This window comes from Heterocephalus glaber, unplaced genomic scaffold (genome assembly GCF_053883595.1).
Source record: "Heterocephalus glaber isolate CG9 unplaced genomic scaffold, H.glaber_assembly_v1.0 deba00001452, whole genome shotgun sequence".
NCBI classification, from domain to species: Eukaryota; Metazoa; Chordata; class Mammalia; order Rodentia; family Bathyergidae; genus Heterocephalus; species Heterocephalus glaber.
In genome coordinates, this window is record NW_028258302.1 from 14,491,282 (window position 1) to 14,509,737 (window position 18,456).

Below are 18,456 nucleotides of genomic sequence, written 5' to 3' on the forward strand. Positions count from 1 at the left end.
CATTATCTGCCACTAGCTTGTGCCTCTGAAGAAGTTAAACTCTTCATTGTTCCAGCCAAGACTTACACCAGTAGCAGTAACTGACCTTAATTTCTTCTAAACTGTCTTCTAAGCAGAGCACCAAACTGCTGTCTTTCATTTTGACCAGTGCACTCTGTGTTGCATTTTTTTCTCCAGTTCTGGTCTTACTGGAGATTTTCTTACTGACTTTCCCCAGAAAGGCTTTGTTAGTAATGGAGTAGGTACTCAGCTAATCAGGTCTGTCTACTGGTGAACACTCTGGGACTGTATGACTATAGTAGAAGCCGTGTCTGAGTGTGTTTATGATAAATGAGAGAGGCGTTCAAAACTAATATCAGTTACATTGCCTACCTGAAAAAAATTCTGGCAATATTTACTAGTCACTGGTATTTTCACCAGGTAAAACCCTGGTGAAATCTGTGATTGAAAGATAAAAACTTAATTCAAATTCCTCATCTTAAGGTAGGCAGCCCAACTAGCTATATGTATATTTTTACCTGACGAGAATATATGTAATATTTTCTGAGTTTTTGCATTTTTGCATGTTAATTGATAAAATCCCTACATACTAGATCAGTGATGGCGAATCTTTTAGAGCTTTCAGTGATATAAACAGCCTGCTGCAGGCACACATGGCATATGCTCACACCATTGTACTAGATCATGATGTTATCCAGTAATAATCTATTATATGTGTAGAGCCCAAGAAGCAATTACAAGCATTTTAGAATTTGGAAAACTGAGCCCAAGGATTTAGCTCAGCTGTTTCGCTGCCTCCTGCGCATGCGTAAGGACCAGAGTTCGATCCCCGGTACCAAAAAAAAAGAATTTGGAAAACTATCTCTTTTTCTCAAAGTACTTAGGTTGTATCAGGAAGGGCATAATTTGGGGCAAGTGATAATAAACAATAACACTAGATAGGATATACCAGTTGCTCTATTGATTGATTGTCAGTAGATCACATTGCAGGTGAGTCATTTTTCAGCTTCTAGAGAAGATGGAATGGAATGATTTTGTTTAGTTCTGATTTCATTGGTATCATTAGTATGAGCTATGAACTGTATATGTATCCTAGGACTTTAATAGGAAGAGTTGAAGACTCAAGTTGAAACAGACATCTGGAGTGTTTGTTTTTAAGCAAGTCTAATTTGAGGGGGCATGGCATGCAAAAATCAAAACAAGTATTTGTTTCCTTTATCAATGTTCTTTATCTCCTTATAGATATGTTCACTTAGGGCAATATATTTTCACTATCTTCTAGCCTTTTACATAGTATCTTTAGCTAATCTCTTAACCCTTTCCATCCTATAGCTTCAAGCACAAATGCCAGCCTGATCTCCACTTCCTCCACAATTGCCAATATTCCAGCAGCAGCAGTCGCCAGCATCTCAAACCAGGTAGTGTGCTTCTTTTGTTTACCCTGTTTGCTTTGGTTCATCCAGCTTGCTGTCTTCTTCCCATGGTCATATAAGAAATAATCAGGAATGGTGTAGACTATGTGCTCTTTTTCTGGATACCCTCAGAACTACAACCCTAGATGGCTTCTCAGACTGCCATCCAGTTTCTTTTGTTCCTTACTAAGCCTCTTTGGAATATGGCTATGTCTTGCCACTTTATCTGGTATATTTCTTTCTATCCTCTACCTTGCCCCCATTAGAATACAAGCAGCACAAAGATTAGGGATTTATTTTTCTTTTTGCATAGTTTCTGTGACTTTCTTTCTGTTGATTTCTAGCTTCCTTCTGCTATGATCCGATTGTATGCAGGGAATTGTTTCAATTCTTTTGTATTTACTTAAGTATCCTTTATGACCTAAGATGTGGTCTGTTTTGGAAAAAGTTCTGTGGTCTGTTGAGAAGAATGTGTATCTGTCATTGTTGGACGAAACACTGTAGATATATTTTAAGTCCATTTGTTCAGTGTGTGGTTTAATAGAGTTTTTTGTTTTTATTGTTTTTATGTGTTATTCTCTCTATAGCAATTAATATTATCACCACTGTCTCCATAGATCTTTCTTTCTGGCTGCAGTTAACATTACTATTGTTCATTTTCTGTGTTTCACTATTCTTGTATTTGTTCTTTTAGTTCACAAATATTTATTGAGGTCCTAACTTTGTACCTAGCACTCTCATAAGAACTTTTCTCTTTTCCCATTCATGTTTCTTCTTTTTGATCTTGTCTTCTGACATGGACAGTCTCTATTTAGTTTTCCATGTCATAATAACTTCAGTCTCAGGATGTTTAACCATCACACAGTGTCCATTTATAGCCTCTAGGGTAAAGAGTCTGATCTTGACCTCATGATGTTTACAGGCCTCTAGCTAAGTGAGGAATACTTTTTCTTTAATTCCCCACTATTTCTCTAAGTTCAGTATATCTAAAACTAGAGCCTGTGTTTGCATGTGTGCGTGCGTGTGTGTGTTTTACTGGGGATTGAACCAGGGCCCTCACACTGAGCTATATCTCTAGTCCTTTTCTGCCTCGCTGAGGCAGTGTCTCACTAAGTTGCCTCAGCGGGGCTTGAATTTGTAATCCTCTTGCCTCAGCCCCCCATAGTGTTGGAATTACAGGTGTGCACCACTACACCCTAGCATAAATGCCACATTTTATCAAGTCATTCACCTGATCAGACTTTTCATGTTTTTATCCCCATTTTCTAGCCCATACAAGCTATACAGTATTGCCTAAAGTATGTAAGTCATATTGCTGAACTAGTCATTCAGACCTATAAGGATCCATTGTTTTAACCAGAATGAGCATCCATGGCCCTTTAATAAAACCTTTGCAGGGCCTATTCTTGGTCTTGCCTCCTGCATTAGTCACTTTCTAGTTGCTGGGACAAAATACCCAACACCTGTAACTTAAGGAAGAGCGGTTTATTTCCATTCATAGTTACAATAGATTCAGTGCATGGTTACCCAGCTCTAAGGCAGAAACAGCATGGCAGAGGAAATCTGTTTACTGCATGGTACCACGATGTAGAGAGAGAAGGGAGCCACTGAGGATGATCATAAATGCTTAAAAGCCATGACCCCCAGTGACCTGCCGCTCCCAACCAGGCCCCACCTCTGAATATGCGACTTAGGGGAGACATTTTTTTTTTTTTTTTGGAACTGGGGATCAAACTCAGGACCTTGCGCTTGCAAAGCAGGCGGTGGCACCACTGAGCTAAATCCCCGGCCCTGGGGAGACATTTTAGATCTAAACCATAATACCTCCCTTATAAATTAATCTCAGAAAGCACTCTCATCATTACCATCCATAATGATAATCATCTTACTTTGTATTTCACTCATTTAACGTGTAATCTGTTATAAATTTGATGGAAGTTTTTCATCTTTCCTGCTAGATTTTCAGTTTCTTTGAGTTCTGCTAAAGTAACTTCTTTTTTTTAATGTTCCTGTGTTCTGCCCATGCACAAGTATACACACACATACAAACACACCACACACACACACAGTTATATTTGATTTATAATAGGTGCTCAATGACTGTACAAAGATTTGGCCTGGAAGCTGTCGTCTTCCTGGTTTCTGCTTGTCACTTTTTGAAAGGTATATATTTGATCTGTGTCATATTTAATTTTATTTTATAGCTCTATTAAGATGTAATTGGCATACAAAAAAAAACCACACAGATTTAAATTATATAATTTGGTAAGCTTTGGCATATTTGTGCTCATGAAACTACCAAAAGTTTCTTCCCAATATTTTAAGGAAACTTCAATTTTAAAGAAAACTTGATTTAAAAAAATAGGCTGAGGGCCGGGGATTTAACTCAGTGGTTTCGCCGCCTGCTGCGCAAGCACAAGGACCCGAGTTCAATCCCCAGTACCCCCCAAAATTAATAATAATAGGCTGGGGATGTAGCTCAATGGCGCCATGCCTGCCTGGCAAGTGCAAGGTTCTGAGTTCAGTTCCTGGTATGGGGGTGGGGCTGGAAATGTAATTCACTGGTAGAGTGCTTGGCTGAAGTGTACAAAGCCTGAGTTCAGTCTCCATCAGAGAAAGAGAAAAGAGAGAGAAGAGATGAATATCAGTCTCCAAACTAGGAAACTTTAAGAGATGTGCTTTTTTAAGTTCATTTGTCCTTAGAATTACTACTATCTAGAGCAGTAATTTATAAATTTCTTAAAGAGTAGAAGCTTTCCTTCAGAAATTCTATGCAAGGGCCAGGGATTTATCTCAGTGGTGCCGCCTCCTGCCACACAAGCATAAGGTCCTGAGTTCGATCTCTGGTACCAAGAACAAAAATCAAAAATTCTATGCAGAAATTTATTTAGAAACTCAGTGCATAAAAGTTGGGGGTGGGAGGAAGACCTATTAGAGAAAAGGATATTGTATGTATGTGGATGAATGAACATTCCGATCAACCCTTCCCTCCAGCTGCCCCTCATCCTGAAGATAGCTCCTGAGGTATCTCCTCTGGACTCAAGTTTTCACACAATGCATTTTGACAATATTGGTTTCATTGGGAGACTACTAGATAGGTAATTAAGTCAAATCAGTGATTTAAGAAAATAATTACGAATAAGAGGGAGAGATGAAGGCATCCTCTAAGAGTCTTCTTTTCCTCCCTTATTCCCTTTGGCCTACAGGACTATCCCACATATACTATTCTTGGTCAGAATCAATACCAGGCCTGCTACCCCAGCTCCAGCTTTGGAGTCACCGGCCAGACTAATAGTGATGCTCACAATTCCACACTAGCAGCTACCACCTACCAGACAGAGAAGCCTAGTGTCATGGTATCCGCACCAGCAACACAGAGACTTTCTGGTAAGTGCCGCAGCTCACAAAACTGGTTTAAAGGACTTCATCCTGCAAGTGATTTCAGGTGATGGTGAGGATGATTTTGTTCTGGTGTAAATCACTGTCACTATTCTCTTTGCTTCCCCTCTGATTCAGAGCATTTAAACTTTGGAAGCAGGCTGTGGGTAGCTGAATGTCTACCTGATGCTGAGAACAGGAAAGTACTAACAATGTACTAACAATGAGAAGACTGTATATCTGACCCCTACCCTACCTTTATGTATCTTTAACATGCCTGTTACAGGAAATACCCAAATTTGGACATATTTCCTAAAAAACTGAAGGACTTCAGTTTTAATCTAGGCATATTTTAGGACTCCTGCTAGAGCCTCAAGATAAGACTTCTTTCTATATCTTGAATCCTTTTAAGATTCTGAGGAAAGCTATGGTCCTTTTTTTCCAGAGTCATAAAATTTAACCTATAATTTCAGGAGATTCCACAGCTCTGAGATACATTTATGATGTCCCAGTTAAAAACGTTTCACATAAGGCTTTATACACAAATTTAATAAATATGTACACATATTTTTTTTTGTACCGGAGATCGAACTCGGGACCTTACGCTTGCAAGGCACTGAACCCATATTTTTTATATACATCTATTTAATGAAAATTCGGTAGTCGGCTATCATATCATGTTATTTAAGAAAAGCACTTTATTTGCATTGATGATGCACGTATAAAAACAGTTCTGTGTCAACTAAAGTTTTCTATATAGTTTGTCCTTATGCATCTTAGATGTTTATTGCTTCAGACTTACATAACGTTAAAACAGTGACAAGGTGTCTTGTCACAATAGTATAGTGAACCCTTACATATCCATCATCCACCTTCAACAATTAACAATTTACAGGCAGTTTTTTGGTTTTGGTTTTGGTTTTTTTGAGATAGGGTCTCACTGTGTAGTTCAGGCTGGCCTTGGCCTCTTGCCTCAGCCTGCCGAGTGCTGGGATTACAGGGATGCACCACCACCCCAGCACATACAGGCAATCTTGTTTCAGCTATATTCAATCTAATTCTCTGCCCAAATTTCAAGCACTGTTCTCTAAAAGATAAGTACTCATTAGCATACCACAATACTGTTATCTTGTCTGAAAAACCAAACAGTATTCATATTGTTTTCTCATAAATGTTGAGTTTTGCTTTTCATTTTACATTTTGTTAAAATTTGGATATAAGCCATTCCCCAGTGGGTCCATATTTCAAAACAACATGTTGTACATGATACAGTTTTTGTCAATTAAAAATAAACCAGTGAAGGGCCAGGGATTTAGCTCAGTGGTTCCACCACCTGCCTCGCAAGTGCAAGGTCCCAAGTTCTATTCCTGGTACCAGAAAAAAAAAGTCAGTGAATAAATAAATAAATTTGAGGGGGAAAAATCAGATCCAATTAAAGTCTATATACTGTGATTAATGGGTATGTATGTTGTGTTTTATGTCTCTTCACCTATAAATTCCCACTTCTTTTTTTTCCCTTGTAACTTATTTGTTGAAGAAACTGGATTGTCTGTCCCACAGTTTCCCAGTCTAAATTTTGCTGATTATGTCTTTATAGGGTTTTTGTTGCATTTTTAAAATAAATTTGGATCTAGAGTAATGGTTTTCAACTAAAGGTAGTTTTGCCTCCAGGGGACATTTGGCAACGTGTGGAAACATTATTTGTTTGTTGCACTGGGTAGGGAATGCTACTAGCACCCAGTGAGTCGAGGATAAGCATACTGTTTCATTAAACACCTTACTATATGCAAGACATCCCCCTCAACAAAAAAATTGCCTGGCCTACAATGTCTGCTGTGCCAAGTTGACACATGGTTATCTAGAAGCTTGAACAGATTCAGTTTGGACAGGGGGTGGTTGTGTTTTTTTTGGTACCGGGGATTGAACTCGTGTCCTTGCGCTTGCACAACAGGCGGCGAAACCACTGAGCTAAATCCCCGGCCCATGGTTGTTTGTTCTTAACAAAAAAAGTTCATAACCCAGATGTGGTAGCACATGATGGTTGTGCAAGCTACTTGGGAGGCTGAGACAGGAGGATCACTTGAACCCACTAGTTCAGGGGCAGCCTGTGCCAAGCATGATGGCATAATCCTGTAAGCTCAGCTACTCTGGAGACTGAGACAAAGGATCCCAAGTTTAAAGCCACCCTGAGGAACTTAACAAGACCCTGTCCCAAAATGAGGACTTTTGGGGCTAGAGATCAGGACTCCCTGGATTCAGTCTACACACACACACGCACGCACACACACCCCCAACGCCTAGACAGCATAATGAGACCTCACTCATTTGGACCTCACTCATTTGGAAAAGAGCAGAAGACAACTTTATAGATAATGTTTTTTGGCTAAAGTCTGGTTATGACTCTTCATGATGTTAGCTACTGGTGATGCTCAGTGCCTAGATTTACATTCCCAAATTGCTTACATGAAATTTAGTTTTCTAAGCTTTATCCATCCATTATAATTCATAAGGACAAAACCTATTGACTCCCTTCCTGCCCTAGTTTTCATAGCCTATGACTGCTGACAATGTGTCTTGCTTTTCCTTTCCAGGAGACCCTTCTACAAGCCCATCCTTGTCCCAGACTACACCAAGTAAGGATGCTGATGATCAGTCCAGGAAAAACATGACTGGCAAGAACCGGGGCAAGAGGAAAGCTGATGCCAGTTCTTCCCAGGACAGTGAATTGGAAGTAAGGGAAGAAATTCATTTGAGTTACCTATTTTGGTTTTTTTCTTGTGGTTGGTTTTGCAGTTTGGGGTTTTGGGGGCTTTTTTCACTTCTTAAGTTTATTAAACATATGTCTAAAACTCAAGGAGGTAATGTGCATCTATATTGTATGCCCTTTGATTTCTAAGCAAAAGAAACTGAATTAGCTAAGTAAAATGAAAAATTAAGAAATTTTCTCCATGTCTGTATCTTAACATAGCACCTTCAGCTGCTTTTCACCAAAGCACTGAGAAGGCTTTGCTGAATTTAGGTAATCAGGTAACTTTTTAAGGGAAAGAACGAACTATCCACTTATATTCCAGAGAATAGAAAGAGCAGTGCTCTTATTCAGAAAGCAGAGGGAGCTGTAGATGATGTCATACTGTTCTGTGTTTAGAAAACAAAAAGAGAAATGAGAGAACTAGCATGCCTTCAGGTCAGATCTGTGAGACACACAGATTGGTAACTTCAGATTGATACTGATTTTTAGTCTGTGCTGCAAGTACTATAGGAATTTTTTTTTTTTTTTGGTACTGGGGATTGAACTCGGGTCCTTGCACTTGTGGGGCAGGCGGCAGCACCACTGAGTTAAATCCCTGGCCCCTATAGGAATTTTTTATGGATATACAGTTCACTTCTGTATTAAGAATAGACAGGGCTGGGGATTTGGCTCAGTGGTTTCGTCACCTGCTACGCAAGCTCAAGGACCTGAGTTCGATCCCCAGTACAAAAAAAAAAAAAAAAAAAGAATAGAGAGACATAAAAAATTCTATTAATAGTGGGGTTTTGCTATTACCCTTTAATTTTCTCAATTTTTTCCATAATGTAATTATTTAATAAAAGGAGTCCATTGATAGGTGCTCTTAGACATAGGTAAATTGAAACTGTTTGTAGTCTGTTCCTCTTTGTTTACTGGAGTCAGAATAAAAGAAGAAAGAGAAACTAAAGTTCTTACAGATTCTTGGGGGGAAACTGAGGACCCTTTTTTTAAATTGTGGTTAAATATGTATAACAGGGCCGGGGATTAAGCTCTGGTTCCTCCTCCTGCCTTGCAAGCACAAGGTCCTGAGTTCAATCCCCGGTACCAAAAATAAATAAGTATAACAAAGTTTACTGTTTTAACCTTTTTTTGTTGTTGTGTGTGTGTGCCATGTTTTTCTCCATTCATCTGTTCGAGGACATTTGGGGCCGTTTACCTTTTGGCTACTGCGAGTAATGCTGCTTTGAACACTGCTGTGCAACTATTGAGTCCATTGTTTCAGTTTTGGGGTTTATACATAGGAGTGGAATTCCAGAATCATATTCTACGTTCAGCTTTTGGATGCGCCACCAAAATTTTCTGTAGTTTTATATTCCCACTAGTAATACACAAAGGTTATGGTTTATTCACATCCTTACCGACTTGTTATTTCTCCATTTTTTTAATAGTAGCCATCCTAATGGGTGCAATGTGGTATCTCATTGTGGTTTTGATTTGCATTTTCCTAATGATTAATATTGAGCATCTTTCCGTGTGCTTATTGCCCATTTATATATTTTCTTTGGAGAACTAGCTATTTAAATCTTTGGCCCATTTTTGAATGGGGTTGGTTTTTGTTGTTGTTGGGCTGATATAGTCTAGATTTTTTTTTTTTTTTTGATACCAGGGATCGAACTCAGGACCTTGCGCTTGCAAGGCAGATGCCAAAACCACTGAGCTAAATCCCCATCCCTAGTCTAGATTTTTGATCCCTTATCATACGTGTGATAAGCAGATATTTTTCTCCCATTGTATTTGGTTGTTTTTTGTTTTGTCTTGTTTCTGGTGATTAATTTATTTTTGGTGCTAATAATCAAATCCAGGGCCTCAATGGTAAGCAGGCACTCTCCTCCTGAGCCCCTATTAGGTTGTCTTATCATTCTCTTGTGTCCTTTGGAGGATAAAAGTTATTAATTTTGGTGAAATCCAGTATTTGTCTTTTATTGCTCTGCTTTTGGTGTAGTACCTAAGAATACAACATTATGGAGATTCTCACCTCCTTCTAAAATTTTAATTGTTTATTGTTAAATTTAGGCCTTTGATTCATTTTGAGGTAATTTTGTATATATGGTAAGGTCTAACTTTGTACATTTGTGTATGGATTTCCAGTTTTCCCAGCACCATTTGTTGAAAAGACCTTCTTGATCTGGGAGTATAACTCAGGAGTAAAGCACTTGGCTAGCATGTGTGAGGGCCAGGGTTTGATCCCCAGCACCACAAAAATAATAAAAAAAAATTCCTTTTCCTTTTGGATGATTTTGGAATCTTTGTCAAAAATTAATTAACCATATTTGTGAGTGTTTATTTCTAGACTTAACTCTATTCCATTGGTCTTTATGTCTGATCTTTTTTTTTTTGGTAGCAGGGATCAAACTCAGGTCCTTGCACTTGCAGGAGGGCAGGCGGCGGCACCACTGAGCTAAATCCCCGGCCCTTTATGTCTGATCTTATTTGAGTACCATACTATTTTGATTACTGAAATGTTGTAGTAAGCTTGGGGGCGGGGGGGCTTGGTACCAGGATCAAACAATGCTTTTCGCTTACCAGGCAAGCGCCATGCCACTGAGCCACATCCCTGGCCCTTTGAGCCACATCCCCAGCCCAGTAAGTTTTGAAATTAGGAAATGTGAATCCTCCATTTTTGTTTTTTCAAGACTATGTTTTGGCTATTTGAGGTCAACTGAGATTCCGTATGAGTTTTAGGATGAGTTTTTCTACTCCTTGAAGAAACACTGTGGGGATTTTGTTTTGTTTTGTTTTGTTTTGTTGGTACCGGGGATTGAACTTGGGACCTTGCGCTTGTGAGGCAGGCGCACTGAGCTAAATCCCCAGCCCAACTTTTTTTTTTTTTGCGGTACCAGGGATCAAACTCAGGACCTTGCACTTGCAAGGCAGGCATGGGGCCACTGAGCTAAATCCCCGGCCCAATGGGGATTTTGATAGTGATTACATTGAGTCTGTTGATTGGTTTGGATTATCTTCCAATCCATGAACATGGATATCTTTTCATTTATTTAGGTCTGTCTTTAATTTCCTTCAGCAGTGTTTTATGGTTTTCAGTGTATTGTATAAATCTTTTGGCTTCCTTGGTTAAATTTATGTTTAGTGTTTTATTCATTTTGATGCTATGTACGGTTTTTTAAATTTTTTCAGGTTATCCATTGCACCTATCCAGAAATAAAACTGATTCCTGAATGAATTTATTAACTCTAATAATTTTTGTAAGTTTTTAAGGTTTTCTGCGTGTAAGGTTGTATCATCTGCAAACTGATTAAATTTATTTCATCTTTTCCAATTAGGATGGCCTGTCTTTTTGTATTTCTTGGTAAATTGCTCTGGCGAGCATTTCTAGTACTCTGTTAAATAGAAGTGGTGAGAACTAGTATTCTTGCTTATTTCTGATTTTAGGAGTAGAACTGGGTATGATTTTAGCTGTAGATTTCTCATGTGCAGACTTTATCATGTTGAAAATGTTCTTTTCTACTCCTAGTTTATTGTTTTTTGCCATGAAAAAGTGTTGAATTTTTAAATGCGTTTTCCATATCAGTTGAGATAGTTTTCCCCATCTATATGCTATTTTACAGATTAATTTTTGCATTTTGAATAAACCATACATACATTTCTAAAATCTAATCATGTTGGCATGATGTATAATTATTTTAGTATGCTGCTTAATTTGATTTGCTACTATTTTGCGGACTTTTTACATCAGTTTTCATAAGGTATATTGTGGGCCGGAGATTTAGCTCAGTGGTTCCACCACCTGCCTTGCAAACGCAAGGTTCTGAGTTCGATCCCCTGGTACCAAAAATAAATAAATAAATAAATAAAAACATAAGGGATATTGTTTTATAAGTTCTCATAGTTTTCTTATAGTATCATAGTCTGGCTCTGGTGTCATGGTAATGCTGACCTCTTTGCCTGAACTAAGAAATACTCTCTTTTCAGGTGTGGTGGTGCACACCTGTAATCCCAGTACTCTGGGAAGCTGAGACAAGAGGATCATAAATTCAAGTTCAGCCTGGGCATCTTAGTGACTTAGTGAAACCCTGTCTCAAGACTGAGACCACTGTAGCTCAGTGTGGCCTTCAGTTTGATCTTAGAAAAAACAAAAAGAAGTGCCCTTCTTCAGTTTGGGAGGAAGAAGTTTAGGAAAGATGATTGGTGGGGTTTTTGTTTTTTCATTTTTTTCTCTGTACTAAGGGTTGAACCCAAGGCCTCACATGCTGGATGAGTACTTTACCACTGGGCTACATTCTTATCCCCTTTTATTTTAAAATAGGGTCTCATTAAGTTCCTCAGGCTTGCCTCACACTTGGAACTCTGAGTAGCTATGATTATAGGTATGCATTATCATGCCTGGCAAGATTGGTGTTAATTGTTACTTAAGTGTTTGGTATAATTATTTTGTGTTGTATATTTCTGGGAATTTGACAATTTCATCTGGGTTATGCAATTTGTTGGCATACAACTGTTCATAATTTTGCTCATAATCCTTTTTATGTCTGTAAAATTGGTAGGAATGTCTCCACTTTGATTTCTGATTTAGTAATTTGAGCCTTTTTTTCCTCTAGTCACTCTCGCTAAAGGTTGTCAATTTTGTAGGTAATTTTCAAAGAACTAACTGTTGGTTTCATTGACTTTTTGGTACTATCTTCTTAGTCTCCATTTTAATTATCTCTGCCTTAACTTTTATTTCCTTTCTTCTGCTAGCTTTAGGTTTATGTGGTTATAGATTTGAAATCTTTCTTCTTTTGGGTACTGGGAATTGAACCCATGGCCTTGTTTATGCAAAGAACATACTCCATACTCTCTTCTTTTTTAATGTATGCATTTACAGTTATGATCTTCCTTTTAGTACTATTTTCACTATATCCTATAAGTTTTAGTGTTCTGTGTTTGTATTTTCACTCATTTCAAGATATTTTCTAATCTCACTTCTGATTTCTCTTTGACCTATTGATTAAGATTGTATTATTCCATCCCCACATATTTGTGAATTTTCCAGTTTTCCTTCTGTTTTATTTCATTTCATTGTGATTGGAAGATACTTAGTATACTTCTTTTTAAATATTTTCTTCCCACAGCGGGTATTTCTGTGGGACTTGGATGAAACCATCATCATCTTCCATTCCCTTCTTACTGGTTCCTATGCCCAGAAGTATGGAAAGGTAATTTGAATATTCCTTCATTATAACTATCCCTCTTCTAATAAGGAAAAAAATCATTTTCTCTGCCACCTTTGTCTTACCCTGTTTGCTTTAATTCTCCATATAAAACTTTACCAGATGGCTGGCACCAGGTGCAGGGTACATGATCAAGTAGAGTTGATGGTGAATGTGTAGATCAGATCTGGGACCAGTGCTGAGAGCTGAAATTGTTCAAGTATGGCATGTTACAAAGAATAAAATGTAGGAGTAAGTCTCAAAACAGAGAAAGTCTTAGGATTTTATGTTCCAAAGACTGATTTCTTAAACCTTAGTTCACTCTTTTTTTCTTCCCCCAGTTCTGAGGATTGAACCTACAGCCTTTGCACTGAGCTACAACCCCCAGCCCTTTTTTATTTTGAAACAGGGTCTGAGTCAATGAGTTGTCCAGCTGGGACTCAAACTAGGAATCTTCCTGCCTCCACCTCCCAGAGTGCTGGGATTAAGTCACTTTTAATAGCCCAAATGCAGCGTACATATGCTAGATGTAAATAAACAGATAAAATATTTTAAAATAGATTATATGTGTCTTAGTCACTTTCCTCATCACTGAGACACAATACCAGACACCTACAACTTTAAATGAGTGATTTACTTTGACTTACGGTTTTTAGAGGATTCAGTCCATTATCAGCTGGCTCCAAGGCAGGAAGGCATGGTGGAAAGGTCTGATAGAGAAAAACTTCATATCATGGTGATCAGGAAGCAGAGAGGAGAGAGATACACCCTTCCTGGTCACGCCCCCAAGTGGCCTGCCTCCTAAAAGCACATTCAGCTGCTGAACTCATTGATGGACTCTGAAGAGTGTAGCACCCGCGTGATCCAATCACCTTCCAAAAGCCCTTCTGCACATGAGAGTTTTGGGGCACATTCTAGATCTAAACTATAACTCATGCTTTTTGAAACTAAATTTAGCATTCAAAATTTAACCTATTTAATCTTTACTGTAAACATCAGTAGCAGAAGAATGAGCTGTTTTGAGAAGATTAGAACTATGTATTTCTACACTAAATTATCTCCAGGGTCATATTTTTGAGGTTCTGAAAATAAATTTTATAAAAATATCTACCACCTTTGCCATCTCATTACTGCCAATTATTTTGTAGTGCCATTGATATTTCTTTTACGAGTGCTTTCCACAAGCTTTTACTATCTTAAGTTGGCCAGCTAACATAAACTATATTACTAAGATGTTTATAAAAACATTTTAGTTTGTAAGTCAAAAACTGATGGTTCATTTTAAAGAAACCTGCATTGGTTTTCCTGCAGATATTTTGACTCTTTAGTCTTTCGTATCCTGGTTGTTGAGATTATCAGATGTCTGGTGTTATATTGTGTGTGTGGTGGGGACACCAGAGGATAATACCTATTATAATAGCAGTATTTTAGCCACGGTTAGAATTTCCTCTGGATAAGAGAATTTCCAAAAACATTAAATGGATTGTTTTTAAGGAGAATGATGGTTATGATTTTTTGACTGTAAAACAGTGGGTTAATTTTTTAAATAATATAGTTTAAAATACATTCTCTTTTCTTGGACGAAAATAATAGTTTCTACAAACTATTGTCTTGAAATTTTTAACTGTCCATAATCTCTCTATTGTACAATCCCAGATTCTTATGAATGAAATTACATCGATAATATTTGAAGTTAATAAGTGAGCCTGTGTTGTTTTGAAATATTTTGGTCTTCTATTGACCTCAGTTTTGAAATATTTGAAAATAGAATCAGTTCTGTGCTTACCAAGCCAACTCATTTTTTTCTCTTACTATCTTCCAGGACCCAACAGTAGTGATTGGCTCAGGTTTATCAATGGAAGAAATGATTTTTGAAGTGGCTGATACACATCTATTTTTCAACGACTTAGAGGTAAGCATCTTAAATTGTTTTTGTGATTCAGTGAGATGTTTTGTTCAATGTTTGGAGCCTGTGCTTAAATAGAAGATACCTGGTAGACAGGGTAGGGATAGAAAAGTTCAGTTAACAAGGTAAGGAAGGACAGGCTGGCAGCCACAGGCTTACATAGCCTCTTGAAGGAATAGTGAAATGATTGGGTCACCAGTCTTGATTCTGGTCCTCAATTTTTTTTTTAGTCCTCAGTTTTATTAGCTCAAAAATTTGATTTTTGTTGGCTTATTTGTAAGTGATATAGTATTAGGGGAAATGCTAACACAACAGGAAAAATACTGATATTTAAACCAGTATCCCAATTTATTAATCAATACTACATATATATATTGGGTTGATTAGTATATAATGATAAATAATGGGTTTATTTGTACTCTCAATTATATTTTTATTGTTCTTTAGTTTTACTACTTTAAAAGTCTCTTGATTTGTCTTAATTTGTAAATGCTTGCTCTAACTCATGTATTTTTATATATATATTTATATCCATGTATATGTTAAGCTTGATATACAGAATTTTATAGATAGGCACCAGGTAAACCAGAACACACTAAGAGGTTTGTGGGAAAATTTTTTAGCTTTGACATTTGAGTTCACCTCCAAGGTGAACATAATATAGTGGAAAGAGCACAGGACCCTGAGTCAGAAGACAAGAATATGAATCTCAGGTTGGGAAAGTTTATGTTCCCATCCTGGGGCTCAGTTAAGTTAAGCTCAGTTAGGTTCATTTTACAAAAGAACTAATAGTTGTTCTGGGGGCATGAGTTGCTGGGAAACAGGAGAGAGCACAGACTTTTCATTTTGTGCATTTAAATTCTGAACAGTCCTACACAAAATTCTGTTTCCATCTCCTCTTTCCCCTTTCCTCTCCTCTCTCTGTTTCCTCCTCTCATTGTACTACTGGGAATTAAAGCTAGGGCCTTACGCATGATAGGCAAGCACTCTACCACTGAGCTATATCCCCAGGCCTTTTTATTTTGAGACAGGGTCTCACTGAGTTGCTGAGGCTGGCCTCAAACTTGATCCTCCTGCCTCAGCCTTCCAAGTAGCTCTTGTTTCTGTTTGAATACAATCTATTCTACTGAACAGACATTCTCCAACAAATGAAATTAATGGGGCTCTAAACGCCAATGTTAGTTCACATGTTGATAAATCAGGGCAGCATAGTTTTTATTCAGCAAACAGTTATTGAAAGCCTACTATGTACCAATAATTATTGCCAAATTGTATTTGTAATGATTTTCTAGACATAGTCCTCACTCAGGACTGAAAGTTCTGTGAAGAATTTGACCTGAATGTGTTCCTGCCCCCCAGGTCAGTGGTTCTCAACTTTAGGGGGCATAAGAATCACCTGGGGAGCTTCTTAAAAATGGAGATTTTAGGACTTCAGTCCCAGAAATTCTGATTCTAATAGGTCTGGGATGGACCCAAGAATATGCATTTTTATAAAACTTCCCCAGGGGATTCTGATGCAGGTACCCTAGCGGTGTCAGCAGTACAGCCATCAGGTTAGATGACGGGAGTGGCATTTATGTCAGTAATAGCATGGGTTGGTGGAAGGAACCTTGGATTAGATAGAAGCAGAAGATCTAGCTTCTTTCTAGTCTCTTTCTACCATTCACTAGTTCTATATGATCCTAAAAAAAATCATTTCACCTCCCTTTTAGAACATGAGATTGATTTAGATGACCCCTTATGTCTGTTTAAATTATCAGTTTGTCATTCTCAGTTTTGATATCATACTCTACCAGATCTCTTTTATCTACAAAAATTAATTGGGCACATGCTACATAAAGAAACTGGACTAGACTAGAAGGTGTAGAGGAGATATAAGATGTTTCTCTTGCCCCACAAGGCCTACAATGTAATAGTATTTATAGTCAAGTGTAGGACACAGACACACATGACAGGATAAGAGAAGTTGTGCTTATCCCCATGAGCTGGAGAAATAAACTGCTGAGATAAAAGCAGAACTGAGGGATAGAATAGTTAAGGAAGATTTCATGAAGACTGGGATGTATATCAGACTTTCAAGGGAGTTGCACAGCAAGGGGGCGAAAGTGAGTGTCCTCCACACATAAGATATTTCATTATCTTGTATATAGTCATCTTACGGTAGTCATGGCAGTAAGAGCATTTTTACTCTCAGGCTGAAAGAGTGTGTTTTGTTTTTTAACAGGAATGTGACCAGGTACATGTGGAAGATGTGGCTTCAGATGACAATGGCCAAGACCTGAGGTGATAAACACAATGATGTTTGAGCATCAATACTCCTGTTATGTGCAAGATACTATCTGGGTGGGCTGGGGATTTAGCTCAGTGGTTCCAGCACCTGCCTTGCAAGCACAAGGTCCCGAGTTCGATCCCCAGTACCAAAAAAAAAAAACAAAAAGATACTATCTGGGTTTAGAGGAAAGCACATAAAAACCTCCCAGTCTATTGGAAGAGACAAAAGCAAACATAGTTAACCACAACATAATAGTGTGAGAAAGTGACATTGGAATATGTGAATGGAGAACAGAGGAAAAAGTACTTCTGGTATGATAAGGGGACATGTGGTAACATCATTCAAGAAGCTTCTCAGAGGAGTAGAATCTGTGCAGGACCTCAACAAGGGGTAGCAGTGATAGGATGAGGAAACACCCTTCCAAAGTAATGGTTATACCATTTCTCTTGAGATATATTTTCAGTCAGGAGATAATGTGCTTCCAGACTAGACAACTTTAGATGCAAATAAACATCAGGAGTTTTGTTGATGGAAACTGACTGGGAGTCAGATGGTTTTGGAATAACCGGCGGAAGACTGTCTTAACCGTTACATTATAGTGAAAATTAAACTAAGGAAGTTTCAGTGACAGATTGCTTGCTCAGTCTCCTCACTCCTCCCTTGGCTACTGAACCAATAGTCTTAGCTAACAATGATCCAAAAATTTATCTGCTTTATACTTAAAGACTCTTAGGAAAAGACTGTCACATATTTTCATGTTACTTTGTTTTAATGTTTTATCCATTTTCATAGGTAAAATGTTCTTCCTTGGGACTACTCTAAAATTAAGTATTACATCTATGAATTCTCAAATACAGAGCAGAACTGGACATAGTACCTTAGTAAGGACAAGATCATGTAGTGCTGAGAAGACTGAAAAGTTTCCTTTTCAGAAGCTGCCTTCAGTTGTGCATGTTGTTCTTCCCACAGTCCTGCAGGTCACCGTTCTTAAGAGCTTTTATTGGTCTTTTTAGAAAGAAGCTATTTGTATTCTGCTCCGAACCCCAGTTTTTGTGGTTATTTTGTTTCTCTTAGACATGTAGCTAACCCATAGTTACCGATTTTATTTCTTAGCTTTATTTTCTTACAGAATCTCTTACTTAATGTATTGAACTCTATTTTGACTTTGGATTGAACCATGTTGTCTCTAATTCTGTCACTTATTTTTAAGTCTGTATTTATGAAGTATTAATCCTTCGCAGTTTATATAGCTGTATTGTTATATGGTATATAACAAATTATCCCCATTAGTAGCTTTAAAAAGTCAAACAATTATCATCTCACAGTTTTCTGTAGGTCAGGAATTTGAAAGCCGCTTAGGAGTTCTTAATCTGGGTCACCAGGGTTGAGATCAAGGTGTTGGCTAGAGCTCGATTCATCTGAAGGCTTAATTGGAGCTGGAGGACCTGCCTCTTACATGAGGCTAATGACGGGAAGCCTTAGTTCCTCACTTGTGTCCCTCTCCACAGAGAAGCTTGAATGTGCTTATATGACAGCTGGCTTCTTCCAGAGCAAGT

The 18,456-nt window shown here is 38.0% G+C and overlaps 1 protein-coding gene across 11 annotated transcripts in view; it reads left to right on the forward strand.

The window, feature by feature from the left end:
- Window positions 1–18,456, forward strand: part of Eya3 (EYA transcriptional coactivator and phosphatase 3) — a 109,272-nt gene that overhangs the window by 71,636 nt on the left and 19,180 nt on the right. For 10 of the 11 annotated variants that reach the window (XR_015452762.1, XR_015452763.1, XM_004850741.3 and 7 more), the window contains 6 exons: window positions 1,333–1,418; window positions 4,619–4,799; window positions 7,382–7,521; window positions 12,645–12,728; window positions 14,545–14,634; window positions 16,853–16,911. Coding sequence is in view for 9 of the 11 variants with exons in the window: in XM_004850741.3 (XP_004850798.1) it covers window positions 1,333–1,418; window positions 4,619–4,799; window positions 7,382–7,521; window positions 12,645–12,728; window positions 14,545–14,634; window positions 16,853–16,911 (640 nt within the window). In the remaining 2 variants the exon portion in view is untranslated. The remainder of the gene's footprint in view (window positions 1–1,332; window positions 1,419–4,618; window positions 4,800–7,381; window positions 7,522–12,644; window positions 12,729–14,544; window positions 14,635–16,852; window positions 16,912–18,456) is intronic. The other variant, XM_004850743.3, reaches the window with a different exon arrangement.